A 14,470-nucleotide genomic window follows, 5' to 3' on the forward strand; every position below is an offset into this window, starting at 1 on the left:
GGCAGATGTGTTGTTACCTACCCTTACCACCTGGGGGCGGCCCGTCAGGAAGTCCAGGATCCAGTTGCAGAGGGAGGTGTTTAGTCCCAGGATCCTTAGCTTAGTGATGAGCTTTGAGGGCACTATGGTGTTGAATGCTGAGCTGTAGTCAATGAATAGCATTCTCACGTAGGTGTTCCTCTTGTCCAGGTGGGAAAGGGCAGTGTGGAGTGCGATAGAGATTGCATCATCTGTGGATCTGTTGGGGCGGTATGCAAATTGGAGTGGGTCTAGGGTTTCTGGGATTATGCTGTTGATGTGAGCCATGACCAGTCTTTCAAAGCACTTCATGGCTACAGACGTCAGTGCCACGGGTCGGTAGTCATTTAGGCAGGTTATCTTAGAGTTCTTGGGCACGGGGACTATGGTGGTCTGCTTGAAACATGTTGGTATTACAGACTCAGTCAGGGACATGTTGAAAATGTCAGTGAAGACACTTGCCAGTTGGTCAGCACATGCTCGGAGTACACGTCCTGGTAATCCGTCTGGCCCTGCGGCCTTGTGAATGTTGACCTGCTTAAAAGTCTTACTCACATCGGCTACGGAGAGCGTGATCACATAGTCGTCCGGAACAGCTGGTGCTCTCATGCATGCTTCAGTGTTGCTTGCCTCGAAGCGAGCATAGAAGTGGTTTAGCTCGTCTGGTAGGCTTGTGTCACTGGGCAGCTCGCGGCTGTGCTTCCCTTTGTAGTCTGTAATAGTTTTCAAGCCCTGCCACATCCGACGAGCGTCAGAGCCAGTGTAGTATGATTCAATCTTAGACCTGTATTGACTCTTTGCCTGTTTGATGGTTCGTCGGAGGTCATAGCGGGATTTCTTATAAGCGTCCGGGTTAGAGTCCCGTTCCTTGAAAGCGGCAGCTCTACCCTTTAGCTCAGTGCGGATGTTTCCTGTAATCCATGGCTTCTGGTTGGGGTATGTACGTACGGTCACTGTGGGGACGACATCATCGATGCACTTATTGATGAAGCCAGTGACTGATGTGGTGTACTCCTCAATGCTGTCTGAAGAATCCCTGAACATGTTCCAGTCTGTGCTAGCAAAACAGTCCTGTAGCTTAGCATCTGCGTCATCTGACCACTTTTTTATTAGCCGAGTCACTGGTGCTTCCTGCTTCAGTTTTTGCTTATAAGCAGGAATCAGGAGGATAGAGTTATGGTCAGATTTGCCAAATGGAGGGCGAGGGAGAGCTTTGTATGCGTCTCTGTGTGTGGAGTAAAGGTGGTCTAGAGTTTTTTCCCCTCTGGTTGCACATTTAACATGCTGGTAGAAATGAGGTAGAACGGATTTAAGTTTCCCTGCATTAAAGTCCCCTGCTACTAGGAGCGCTGCATCTGGATGAGCGTTTTCCTGTTGATTAATGGCCTTGTACAACTCATTCAGTGCAATCTTAATGCCAGCATTGGTTTGTGGTGGTAAATAGACAGCTATGAAAAGTATAGATGAAAACTCTCTTGGTAAATAGTGTGGTCTACAGCTTATCATAAGATACTCTACCTCAGGCGAGCAAAACCTTGAGACTTCCTTAGTATTTGATTTTGTGCACCAGCTGTTGTTTACAAAAATACAGAGACCGCCACCCCTCGTCTTACCCGAGTCTGCCGTTCTGTCCTGCCGATGTAGCGTATAGCCTGCTAGCTGAATGTTGTCATTGTTGTCATTCAGCCACGACTCCGTGAAACATAAGATATTACAGTTTTTAATGTCCCGTTGGTAGGATAACCGTAATCTTAAATCGTCCATTTTATTATCCAAAGCTTGAACGTTGGCTAATAGGATTGATGGGCCTTCGACCACTGCTCCACTCGGGAGCCCATGTAGACTTGATCCAAACGCATTGGCTCCTGGAAATGATTCTCAGACCCATGTGGACTTGATCCTAAACGCATTGGCTCCTGGAAATGATTCTCAGACCCATGTGGACTTGATCCTAAACGCATTGGCTCCTGGAAATGATTCAGAGCCATGTAGACTTGATCCAAACGCATTGGCTCCTGGAAATGATTCTCAGACCCATGTGGACTTGATCCTAAACGCATTGGCTCCTGGAAATGATTCAGAGCCGTAGACTGAACTTGAAGTAATCATCCTCGTTTAATCAGATCTGAAAGGTTCTTCTTGCTCTGTCTGAACCAGTGCTCTGTCACGTCACACTCTCCATCCATAGTATATGACAAGTTCTCTCTCCACATTTTAAGTTGTTGTAACTTGTGCTGTTTACAGAGACCAGTACCCCTCAGGACATCAGGGCGTGGGTTAGAGCGGTTCACTACGGACCTAGATCTCTATATACACAGTAATACAACAGCAATAGCTGAAGGCTATTAAATTGAAGGCAAAGGCTTCCAACCAGGGATCACCACGACTGCTGTGGAACACAAGGCTTCCAACCAGGGATCACCACGACTGCTGTTCTGCTGTGGAACACAAGGCTTCCAACCAGGGATCACCACGACTGCTGTTCTGCTGTGGAACACAAGGCTTCCAACCAGGGATCACCACGACTGCTGTTCTGCTGTGGAACACAAGGCTTCCAACCAGGGATCACCACGACTGCTGTTCTGCTGTGGAACACAAGGCTTCCAACCAGGGATCACCACGACTGCTGTTCTGCTGTCTTTTTTGGGATGCTTTTTCAGATGTAGACCTGCACTTCAGAAATACTTGTCTAGATAATAAAAAAACAATATTTATGTTCCCAAATAAATACCCACACCAACTCTGTGTCCTAGAGGCAGACAGCCTGCCAACACAGTCACTGTCCGCTATCAGCAGGAGGGGTTGTGTGGGTGGCTGCAGAATGTGGTAGATATGTGTCAGATTCAGAAGCTCTCTCTCTCCCTCTCTCCCCCTCTCTCTCCCCCTCTCCTCAGGCGATGGTGTATTTTGAGCAGTTGAAGGAGTCCCAGGATGCCTGGGAGGTGTGTGCAGAGGCCCTGGCTAAAGGCATTTACAGGTGAGACTCACTAGTTGGTAGGATTCTGATTAGAGACGGTACAGTATCCTTCTAATCACACCTGGTAGGTTGAGTGTTCCATCTCTCTGGACTCTGTTCTCCCTGTTGGTCTCACTCTGGTCTCTCTATTGGTCTCCCTGTTGGTCTCTCTCTGGACTCTGGTCTCCCTGTTGGTCTCTCTCTGGACTCTGGCCTCCCTGTTGGTCTCTCTCTGGACTCTGGCCTCCCTGTTGGTCTCTCTCTGGCCTCCCTGTTGGCCTCCCTGTTGGATGTATTGTAATAACTTTGTTTATCCCTCTCTCAGTGACGACCATGTGAAGTTCTTCTGTTTCCAAGTCCTGGAGCACCAGATCAAGTACAGGTGAGAGGAGAGGGGAGGGGAGGGGAGGGGCAGTACCTCTGCCAGCTATCATCCTACCTCTGGTCTGGTAGATCATGGATTAGCTGTCATCCTGCCTCTGGTCTGGTAGATAATGGATTAGCTGTCATCCTGCCTCTGGTCTGGTATATAATGGATTAGCTGTCATCCTGCCTCTGGTCCTGTCTGGTAGATCATGGATTAGCTGTCATCCTACCTCTGGTCTGGTAGATAATGGATTAGCTGTCATCCTGCCTCTGGTCTGGTAGATAATGGATTAGCTGTCATCCTGCCTCTGGTCCTGTCTGGTAGATAATGGATTAGCTGTCATCCTGCCTCTGGTCTGGTAGATAATGGATTAGCTGTCATCCTGCCTCTGGTCTGGTAGATAATGGATCAGCTGTCATCCTGCCTCTGGTCTGGTAGATAATGGATTAGCTGTCATCCTGCCTCTGGTCTGGTAGATAATGGATCAGCTGTCATCCTGCCTCTGGTCTGGTAGATAATGGATTAGCTGTCATCCTGCCTCTGGTCTGGTAGATCATGGATCAGCTGTCATCCTGCCTCTGGTCTGGTAGATAATGGATTAGCTGTCATCCTACCTCTGGTCTGGTAGATAATGGATTAGCTGTCATCCTACCTCTGGTCTGGTAGATCATGGATTAGCTGTCATCCTGCCTCTGGTCTGGTATATAATGGATTAGCTGTCATCCTGCCTCTGGTCCTGTCTGGTAGATAATGGATTAGCTGTCATCCTGCCTCTGGTCTGGTATATAATGGATTAGCTGTCATCCTGCCTCTGGTCCTGTCTGGTAGATAATGGATTAGCTGTCATCCTGCCTCTGGTCCTGTCTGGTAGATAATGGATTAGCTGTCATCCTGCCTCTGGTCTGGTAGATAATGGATTAGCTGTCATCCTGCCTCTGGTCCTGTCTGGTAGATAATGGATTAGCTGTCATCCTGCCTCTGGTCCTGTCTGGTAGATAATGGATTAGCTGTCATCCTGCCTCTGGTCTGGTAGATAATGGATCAGCTGTCATCCTGCCTCTGGTCCTGTCTGGTAGATAATGGATTAGCTGTCATCCTGCCTCTGGTCCTGTCTGGTAGATAATGGATTAGCTGTCATCCTGCCTCTGGTCTGGTAGATAATGGATCAGCTGTCATCCTGCCTCTGGTCTGGTAGATAATGGATTAGCTGTCATCCTGCCTCTGGTCTGGTAGATAATGGATTAGCTGTCATCCTGCCTCTGGTCTGGTAGATAATGGATTAGCTGTCATCCCGCCTCTGGTCTGATAGATAATGGATTAGCTGTCATCCTGCCTCTGGTCCTGTCTGGTAGATAATGGATTAGCTGTCATCCTGCCTCTGGTCTGGTAGATAATGGATTAGCTGTCATCCTGCCTCTGGTCTGGTAGATCATGGATCAGGAGGACGTGATGATAGGTTGACTGTTCCTCCAATCCCATTGGCTCCAGATGACAGATAATGCTGTAACTTTGCTCATGCCTTTCATACTGAAATCTGAATGAAACCGTGTATATCTGTCTCTCAGCAGGATTCCTCTATGAATGAGTCTGAAACCGTGTATATCTGTTTCTCAGCAGGATTCCTCTATGAATGAGTCTGAAACCATGTATATCTGTCTCTCAGCAGGATTCCTCTATGAATGAGTCTGAAACCATGTATATCTGTCTCTCAGCAGGATTCCTCTATGAATGAGTCTGAAACCATGTATATCTGTCTCTCAGCAGGATTCCTCTATGAATGAGTCTGAGACCATGTATATCTGTCTCTCAGCAGGATTCCTCTATGAATGAGTCTGAAACCGTGTATATCTGTCTCTCAGCAGGATTCCTCTATGAATGAGTCTGAGACCATGTATATCTGTCTCTCAGCAGGATTCCTCTATGAATGAGTCTGAAACCATGTATATCTGTCTCTCAGCAGGAATTCCTCTATGAATGAGTCTGAAACCATGTATATCTGTCTCTCAGCAGGATTCCTCTATGAATGAGTCTGAAACCATGTATATCTGTCTCTCAGCAGGAATTCCTCTATGAATGAGTCTGAAACCATGTATATCTGTCTCTCAGCAGGATTCCTCTATGAATGAGTCTGAGACCATGTATATCTGTCTCTCAGCAGGATTCCTCTATGAATGAGTCTGAGACCATGTATATCTGTCTCTCAGCAGGATTCCTCTATGAATGAGTCTGAAACCATGTATATCTGTCTCTCAGCAGGATTCCTCTATGAATGAGTCTGAAACCGTGTATATCTGTCTCTCAGCAGGATTCCTCTATGAATGAGTCTGAAACCGTGTATATCTGTCTCTCAGCAGGATTCCTCTATGAATGAGTCTGAAACCATGTATATCTGTCTCTCAGCAGGATTCCTCTATGAATGAGTCTGAAACCATGTATATCTGTCTCTCAGCAGGATTCCTCTATGAATGAGTCTGAGACCATGTATATCTGTCTCTCAGCAGGATTCCTCTATGAATGAGTCTGAAACCATGTATATCTGTCTCTCAGCAGGATTCCTCTATGAATGAGTCTGAAACCATGTATATCTGTCTCTCAGCAGGATTCCTCTATGAATGAGTCTGAAACCGTGTATATCTGTCTCTCAGCAGGATTCCTCTATGAATGAGTCTGAGACCATGTATATCTGTCTCTCAGCAGGATTCCTCTATGAATGAGTCTGAGACCATGTATATCTGTCTCTCAGCAGGATTCCTCTATGAATGAGTCTGAAACCATGTATATCTGTCTCTCAGCAGGATTCCTCTATGAATGAGTCTGAAACCGTGTATATCTGTCTCTCAGCAGGATTCCTCTATGAATGAGTCTGAAACCGTGTATATCTGTCTCTCAGCAGGATTCCTCTATGAATGAGTCTGAAACCGTGTATATCTGTCTCTCAGCAGGATTCCTCTATGAATGAGTCTGAAACCGTGTATATCTGTCTCTCAGCAGGATTCCTCTATGAATGAGTCTGAAACCATGTATATCTGTCTCTCAGCAGGATTCCTCTATGAATGAGTCTGAGACCATGTATATCTGTCTCTCAGCAGGATTCCTCTATGAATGAGTCTGAAACCGTGTATATCTGTCTCTCAGCAGGATTCCTCTATGAATGAGTCTGAAACCATGTATATCTGTCTCTCAGCAGGATTCCTCTATGAATGAGTCTGAAACCGTGTATATCTGTCTCTCAGCAGGATTCCTCTATGAATGAGTCTGAAACCGTGTATATCTGTCTCTCAGCAGGATTCCTCTATGAATGAGTCTGAAACCGTGTATATCTGTCTCTCAGCAGGACTCCTCTATGAATGAGTCTGAAACCATGTATATCTATCTGTCTCTCAGCAGGACTCCTCTATGAATGAGTCTGAAACCATGTATATCTGTCTCTCAGCAGGATTCCTCTATGAATGAGTCTGAAAGTGACATTGTGTTTGTTCTGTGTTCTGTCCCAGACATGGATGTCTCAGTGCTGCCCAGCAACAGCTGATTAGAGAAACCCTGATGAAATGGCTGCAGTGTCAGGTGGGGCTCTGCTTCTCCGCCTGGAACTTAGTCAACTTGTCACATCAACATATCACATTTCATCAACACCACCCCACAATGTATTACTTGCACTTTCGTTGGTTACACATTTTTATTCACTCATGAAGTTGGCTCTCTTCCACACCTGAATTCCTGAATTAAAAAATTGTAATAGAAAATAATTGTCATTTAATTAATTTCAATAAGCTGTCCTCCTCTTCCTCCTTCCCCTCCTTTTTCCTTCTTCCTTCTGCCTCCTCTTCCTCTTCTTCCTCCTCCTCCTTCCCCTCCTCCTCGCCTTCTACTTCCCCTCCTCCTTCCTCTTCTTCCTTCTCCTTCCTCTTCTTCCTTCCTCCTTCCTTCTCCTTCCTCTTCTTCCTTCCTCCTTCCTTCCTCTTCTTCCTTCCTCCTCCTCCTTCCTCTTCCCCCCTCCTTCCTCTTCCTCCTCTCCAGTTAATGAACTCCCAGCCAGAGAAGCCGTTCATCCGTAACAAGGCAGCCCAGGTGTTTGCTCTGACCTTCGTGATGGAGTTCCTGACCCACTGGCCCAAGTTCTTCTATGATATCCTGTCTCTAGTGGGTCTGAACCCACACGGGGTTGACGTCTACCTCAGAACACTGATGGCTATCGACGCTGAGGTGGTGGACAGAGATATCCTGCACTCACCTGAGGTAAGGGGACAGAGAGATACTGCACTCACCTGAGGTAAGGGGACAGGGATATCCTGCACTCACCTGAGGTAAGGGGACAGAGATATCCTGCACTCACCTGAGGTAAAGGGACAGAGATATCCTGCACTCACCTGAGGTAAAGGGACAGAGATATCCTGCACTCACCTGAGGTAAGGGGACAGAGATATCCTGCACTCACCTGAGGTAAGGGGACAGAGATATCCTGCACTCACCTGAGGTAAGGGGACAGAGATATCCTGCACTCACCTGAGGTAAGGGGACAGAGATATCCTGCACTCACCTGAGGTAAGGGGACAGAGATATCCTGCACTCACCTGAGGTAAGGGGACAGAGATATCCCGCACTCACCTGAGGTAAAGGGACAGAGATATCCTGCACTCACCTGAGGTAAGGGGACAGAGATATCCTGCACTCACCTGAGGTGGTGGACAGAGATATCCTGCACTCACCTGAGGTAAGGGGACAGAGATATCCTGCACTCACCTGAGGTGGTGGACAGAGATATCCTGCACTCACCTGAGGTAAGGGGACAGAGATATCCTGCACTCACCTGAGGTAAGGGGACAGAGATATCCTGCACTCACCTGAGGTAAAGGGACAGAGATATCCTGCACTCACCTGAGGTAAGGGGACAGAGATATCCTGCACTCACCTGAGGTAAGGGGACAGAGATACTGCACTCACCTGAGGTGGTGGACAGAGATATCCTGCACTCACCTGAGGTAAGGGGACAGAGATATCCTGCACTCACCTGAGGTAAGGGGACAGAGATATCCTGCACTCACCTGAGGTAAGGGGACAGAGATATCCTGCACTCACCTGAGGTAAGGGGACAGAGATATCCTGCACTCACCTGAGGTAAGGGGACAGAGATATCCTGCACTCACCTGAGGTAAGGGGACAGAGATATCCTGCACTCACCTGAGGTAAAGGGACAGAGATATCCTGCACTCACCTGAGGTAAGGGGACAGAGATATCCTGCACTCACCTGAGGTAAGGGGACAGAGATATCCTGCACTCACCTGAGGTAAGGGGACAGAGATATCCTGCACTCACCTGAGGTAAAGGGACAGAGATATCCTGCACTCACCTGAGGTAAGGGGACAGAGATATCCTGCACTCACCTGAGGTAAGGGGACAGAGATATCCTGCACTCACCTGAGGTAAGGGGACAGAGATATCCTGCACTCACCTGAGGTAAGGGGACAGAGATATCCTGCACTCACCTGAGGTAAGGGGACAGAGATATCCTGCACTCACCTGAGGTAAGGGGACAGAGATATCCTGCACTCACCTGAGGTAAGGGGACAGAGATATCCTGCACTCACCTGAGGTAAGGGGACAGAGATATCCTGCACTCACCTGAGGTAAGGGGACAGAGATACTGCACTCACCTGAGGTAAGGGGACAGAGATATCCTGCACTCACCTGAGGTAAGGGGACAGAGATATCCCGCACTCACCTGAGGTAAGGGGACAGAGATATCCCGCACTCACCTGAGGTAAGGGGACAGAGATATCCTGCACTCACCTGAGGTAAGGGGACAGAGATACTGCACTCACCTGAGGTAAGGGGACAGAGATATCCTGCACTCACCTGAGGTAAGGGGACAGAGATATCCTGCACTCACCTGAGGTAAGGGGACAGAGATATCCTGCACTCACCTGAGGTAAAGGGACAGAGATATCCTGCACTCACCTGAGGTAAGGGGACAGAGATATCCTGCACTCACCTGAGGTGGTGGACAGAGATATCCTGCACTCACCTGAGGTAAGGGGACAGAGATATCCTGCACTCACCTGAGGTAAGGGGACAGAGATATCCTGCACTCACCTGAGGTAAGGGGACAGAGATATCCTGCACTCACCTGAGGTAAGGGGACAGAGATATCCTGCACTCACCTGAGGTAAGGGGACAGAGATATCCTGCACTCACCTGAGGTAAGGGGACAGAGATATCCTGCACTCACCTGAGGTAAGGGGACACTGAGGTGGTGGATAGAGATATACAGTGGTCCTCTGTAGCTCAGCTGGTAGAGCACGGCGCTTGTAACGCCAAGGTAGTGGGTTCGATCCCCGGGACCACCCATACACAAAAATGTATGCACTCATGACTGTAAGTCGCTTTGGATAAAAGCGTCTGCTAAATGGCATATTAATTAATTAATTAATTAATTAATTAATTAATTAATTAATTAATATACTTACCCCCCCCATTGAGGGAGCAGGTCATCCCAGCGTCTAACTCCCCCCTCCTCTCTGTCCCTTCTCCTCTCTGTCCCTTCTCCTCTCTCTCCCTCCTCTCTGTCCCTCTCCTCTCTGTCCCCCTCTCCTCTCTGTCCCTTCTCCTCTCTCTCCTCTCTGTCCCTCTCCTCTCTGTCCCCCTCTCCTCTCTGTCCCCCCTCCCCCTCTCTGTCCCCCTCTCCTCTCTGTCCCCCTCTCCTCTCTGTCCCCCTCCTCTCTGTCCCCCTCTAGGAGGTGCGTAGGAACACCTTAATAAAGGATGGAATGAGGGAGCAGGTCATCCCCAGCCTGGTTGAGTCCTGGTACCAGATCCTCGGGGCTTATCAGCAGTCTCACCCTGAGATCACCTGTCAGTGTCTGGAGGTGGTAGGGGCATACGTCTCCTGGATAGACCTCAACCTCATCGCCAACGACAGGTACGTCTGTCTGTCTGTGGTCAGTCTGTCTGTCTGTGGTCAGTCTGTCTGTCTGTGGTCTGTCAGTGTCTGGAGGTGGTAGGGGCATACAATCAATCAATCAATTTTATTTTATATAGCCCTTCTTACATCAGCTAATATCTCGAAGTGCTGTACAGAAACCCAGCCTAAAACCCCAAACAGCTAGTAATGCAGGTGTAGAAGCACGGTGGCTAGGAAAAACTCCCTAGAAAGGCGAAAACCTAGGAAGAAACCTAGAGAGGAACCAGGCTATGAGGGGTGGCCAGTCCTCTTCTGGCTGTGCCGGGTGGAGATTATAACAGAACCATGCCAAGATGTTCAAAAATGTTCATAAGTGACAAGCATGGTCAAATAATAATCAGGAATAAATCTCAGTTGGCTTTTCATAGCCGATCATTAAGAGTTGAAAACAGCAGGTCTGGGACAGGTAGGGGTTCCATAACCGCAGGCAGAACAGTTGAAACTGGAATAGCAGCAAGGCCAGGCGGACTGGGGACAGCAAGGAGTCACCACGGCCGGTAGTCCCGACGTATGGTCCTAGGGCTCAGGTCTCTCAGTTGGCTTTTCATAGCCGATCATTAAGAGTTGAAAACAGCAGGTCTGGGACAGGTAGGGGTTTCGTAACCGCAGGCAGAACAGTTGAAACTGGAATAGCAGCAAGGCCAGGCGGACTGGGGACAGCAAGGTGTCATCATGCCCGGTAGTCCTGACGTATGGTCCTAGGGCTCAGGTTCTCAGAGAGAAAGAGAGAACGAGAGAATTAGAGAGAGCATACTTAAATTCACACAGGACACTGGATAAGACAGGAGAAGTACTCCAGGTATAACCAACTAACCCCAGCCCCCCGACACATAAACTACTGCAGCATAAATACTGGAGGCTGAGACAGGAGCGGTCCGGAGACACTGTGGCCCCATCCGAAGAAACCCCCGGACAGGGCCAAACAGGAAGGATATAACCCCACCCACTCTGCCAAAGCACAGCCCCCGCACCACTAGAGGGATATCCTCAACCACCAACTTACAATCCTGAGACAAGGCCGAGTATAGCCCACAGAGGTCTCCACCACAGCACAAACCAAGGGGGGGCGCCAACCCAGACAGGAAGATCACGTCAGTAACTCAACCCACTCAAGTGACGCACCCCTCCCAGGGACGGCATGAAAGAGCACCAGCAAGCCAGTGACTCAGCCCCTGCAACAGGGTTAGAGGCAGAGAACCCCAGTGGAGAGGGGAACCGGCCTGGCAGAGACAGCAAGGGCTGTTCGTTGCTCCAGAGCCTTTCCGTTCACCTTCACACTCCTGGGCCAGACTACACTCAATCATATGACCTACTGAAGAGATAAGTCTTCAGTAAAGACTTAAAGGTTGAGACCGAGTCTGCGTCTCTCACATGGGTAGGCAGACTGTTCCATAAAAATGGAGATCTATAGGAGAAAGCCCTGCCTCCCGCTGTTTGCTTAGAAATTCTAGGGACAATTAGGAGGCCTGCGTCTTGTGACCGTAGCGTACGTATTGGTATGTACGGCAGGACCAACTCGGAAAGATAGGTAGGAGCAAGCCCATGTAACGCTTTATAGGTTAACAGTAAAACCTTGAAATCAGCCCTTGCCTTAACGTCTCCTGGATAGACCTCAACCTCATCGCCAACGACAGGTACGTCTGTCTGTCTGTGGTCAGTCTGTCTGTCTGTCTGTGGTCTGTCAGTGTCTGGAGGTGGTAGGGGCATACGTCTCCTGGATAGACCTCAACCTCATCGCCAACGACAGGTACGTCTGTCTGTCTGTGGTCAGTCTGTCTGTCTGTGGTCAGTCTGTCTGTCTGTGGTCAGTCTGTCTGTCTGTCTGTGGTCAGTCAGTGTCTGGAGGTGGTTGGAGGTGGTAGGGGCATACGTCTCCTGGATAGACCTCAACCTCACCACCAAACAACAGGTACGTCTATTAGACTCACTGGGCTTGCACCTGGATCGATCTGCCTTTCACAAGGCGGTGTTAGCCCGCTGGGCTAAAGCCTAGGCATTAGCTTGGGAAGGAAATGCAAGTTTTCAGATCTCAGGCAAGAGCATGGTTCACCAAACCAACTACGTTAGACATTCAGCAGTGGGGCTGGGGAGGTTGTTTAGTCTGAGGACTGTGACGTTACTGACTTGTTCCTGTCCCTCCAGGTTTGTGAACCAGAGACTAGTTGAGATAACTGGTCCCAGATCACTAGTTGAGATAACTGGTCCCAGATCACTAGTTGAGATAACTGGTCCCAGATCACTAGTTGAGATAAATGGTCCTAGATCACTAGTTGAGATAACTGGTCCCAGATCACTAGTTGAGATAACTGGTCCCAGATCACTAGTTGAGATAACTGGTCCCAGATCACTAGTTGTCTGAAATGTCAGTCAGTGACCAGTGTGTCTAGTTGGGATGTTATTTATCACATGCCCGAATACAACAGGTGCAGACATTACAGTGAAATGCTTACTTACAGCCCTTCACCAACAGTGCATTTATTTTTTTATAAAAAAGTAAAATAAAACAACAACAAAGTGTTGAGAAAAAAAGAGCAGAAGTCAAATAAAATAACAGTAGGGAGGCTATATATACAGTAAAATAAAGTGACAGTAGGGAGGCTATATATACAGGGGGGTACTGGTGCAGAGTCAATGTGTAATAACAGTAGGGAGGCTATATATACAGGGGGGTACCGGTGCAGAGTCAATGTGTAATAACAGTAGGGAGGCTATATATACAGGGGGGTACCGGTGCAGAGTCAATGTGTAATAACAGTAGGGAGGCTATATACAGGGGGGTACCGGTGCAGAGTCAATGTGTAATAACAGTAGGGAGGCTATATATACAGGGGGGTACCGGTGCAGAGTCAATGTGTAATAACAGTAGGGAGGCTATATACAGGGGGGTACCGGTGCAGAGTCAATGTGTAATAACAGTAGGGAGGCTATATATACAGGGGGGTACCGGGACAGAGTCAATGTGTAATAACAGTAGGGAGGCTATATATACAGGGGGGTACCGGTGCAGAGTCAATGTGTAATAACAGTAGGGAGGCTATATATACAGGGGGGTACTGGTGCAGAGTCAATGTGTAATAACAGTAGGGAGGCTATATATACAGGGGGGTACTGGTGCAGAGTCAATGTGTAATAACAGTAGGGAGGCTATATATACAGGGGGGTACTGGTGCAGAGTCAATGTGTAATAACAGTAGGGAGGCTATATATACAGGGGGGTACCGGTACAGAGTCAGTGTGTAATAACAGTAGGGAGGCTATATATACAGGGGGGTACCGGTACAGAGTCAATGTGTAATAACAGTAGGGAGGCTATATATACAGGGGGGTACCGGTGCAGAGTCAATGTGTAATAACAGTAGGGAGGCTATATATACAGGGGGGTACCGGTACAGAGTCAATGTGTAATAACAGTAGGGAGGCTATATATACAGGGGGGTACCGGTGCAGAGTCAATGTGTAATAACAGTAGGGAGGCTATATATACAGGGGGGTACCGGTGCAGAGTCAATGTGTAATAACAGTAGGGAGGCTATATATACAGGGGGGTACCGGTGCAGAGTCAATGTGTAATAACAGTAGGGAGGCTATATATACAGGGGGGTACCGGTACAGAGTCAATGTGTAATAACAGTAGGGAGGCTATATATACAGGGGGGTACCGGTGCAGAGTCAATGTGTAATAACAGTAGGGAGGCTATATATACAGGGGGGTACCGGTGCAGAGTCAATGTGTAATAACAGTAGGGAGGCTATATATACAGGGGGGTACTGGTGCAGAGTCAATGTGTAATAACAGTAGGGAGGCTATATATACAGGGGGGTACCGGTGCAGAGTCAATGTGTAATAACAGTAGGGAGGCTATATATACAGGGGGGTACCGGTGCAGAGTCAATGTGTAATAACAGTAGGGAGGCTATATATACAGGGGGGTACCGGTGCAGAGTCAATGTGTAATAACAGTAGGGAGGCTATATATACAGGGGGGTACCGGTGCAGAGTCAATGTGTAATAACAGTAGGGAGGCTATATATACAGGGTGGTACCGGTGCAGAGTCAATGTGTAATAACAGTAGGGAGGCTATATATACAGGGGGGTACCGGTGCAGAGTCAATGTGCGGAGGCACCGGCTAGTTGAGGTAGTTGAAGTAATATGTACATGTGGGTAGAG

At 48.3% G+C, this 14,470-nt stretch overlaps 1 protein-coding gene across 2 annotated transcripts in view; it reads left to right on the plus strand.

Moving 5' to 3' along the window:
• The window catches only part of LOC311124163 (exportin-T), a 54,545-nt gene that overhangs the window by 6,329 nt on the left and 33,746 nt on the right, over positions 1-14,470 (plus strand). For both annotated transcript variants that reach the window (XM_084198359.1, XM_084198360.1), the window contains exons 3-7: positions 2,913-2,995; positions 3,300-3,356; positions 6,836-6,905; positions 7,359-7,577; positions 10,074-10,258. In XM_084198359.1, coding sequence (XP_084054485.1) covers positions 2,913-2,995; positions 3,300-3,356; positions 6,836-6,905; positions 7,359-7,577; positions 10,074-10,258 — 614 coding nt within the window. The remainder of the gene's footprint in view (positions 1-2,912; positions 2,996-3,299; positions 3,357-6,835; positions 6,906-7,358; positions 7,578-10,073; positions 10,259-14,470) is intronic.

Source organism: Coregonus lavaretus (assembly GCF_964263955.1).
Source record: "Coregonus lavaretus genome assembly, contig: HAP1_SCAFFOLD_1302, whole genome shotgun sequence".
In the NCBI taxonomy this organism is placed as follows: domain Eukaryota; kingdom Metazoa; phylum Chordata; class Actinopteri; order Salmoniformes; family Salmonidae; genus Coregonus; species Coregonus lavaretus.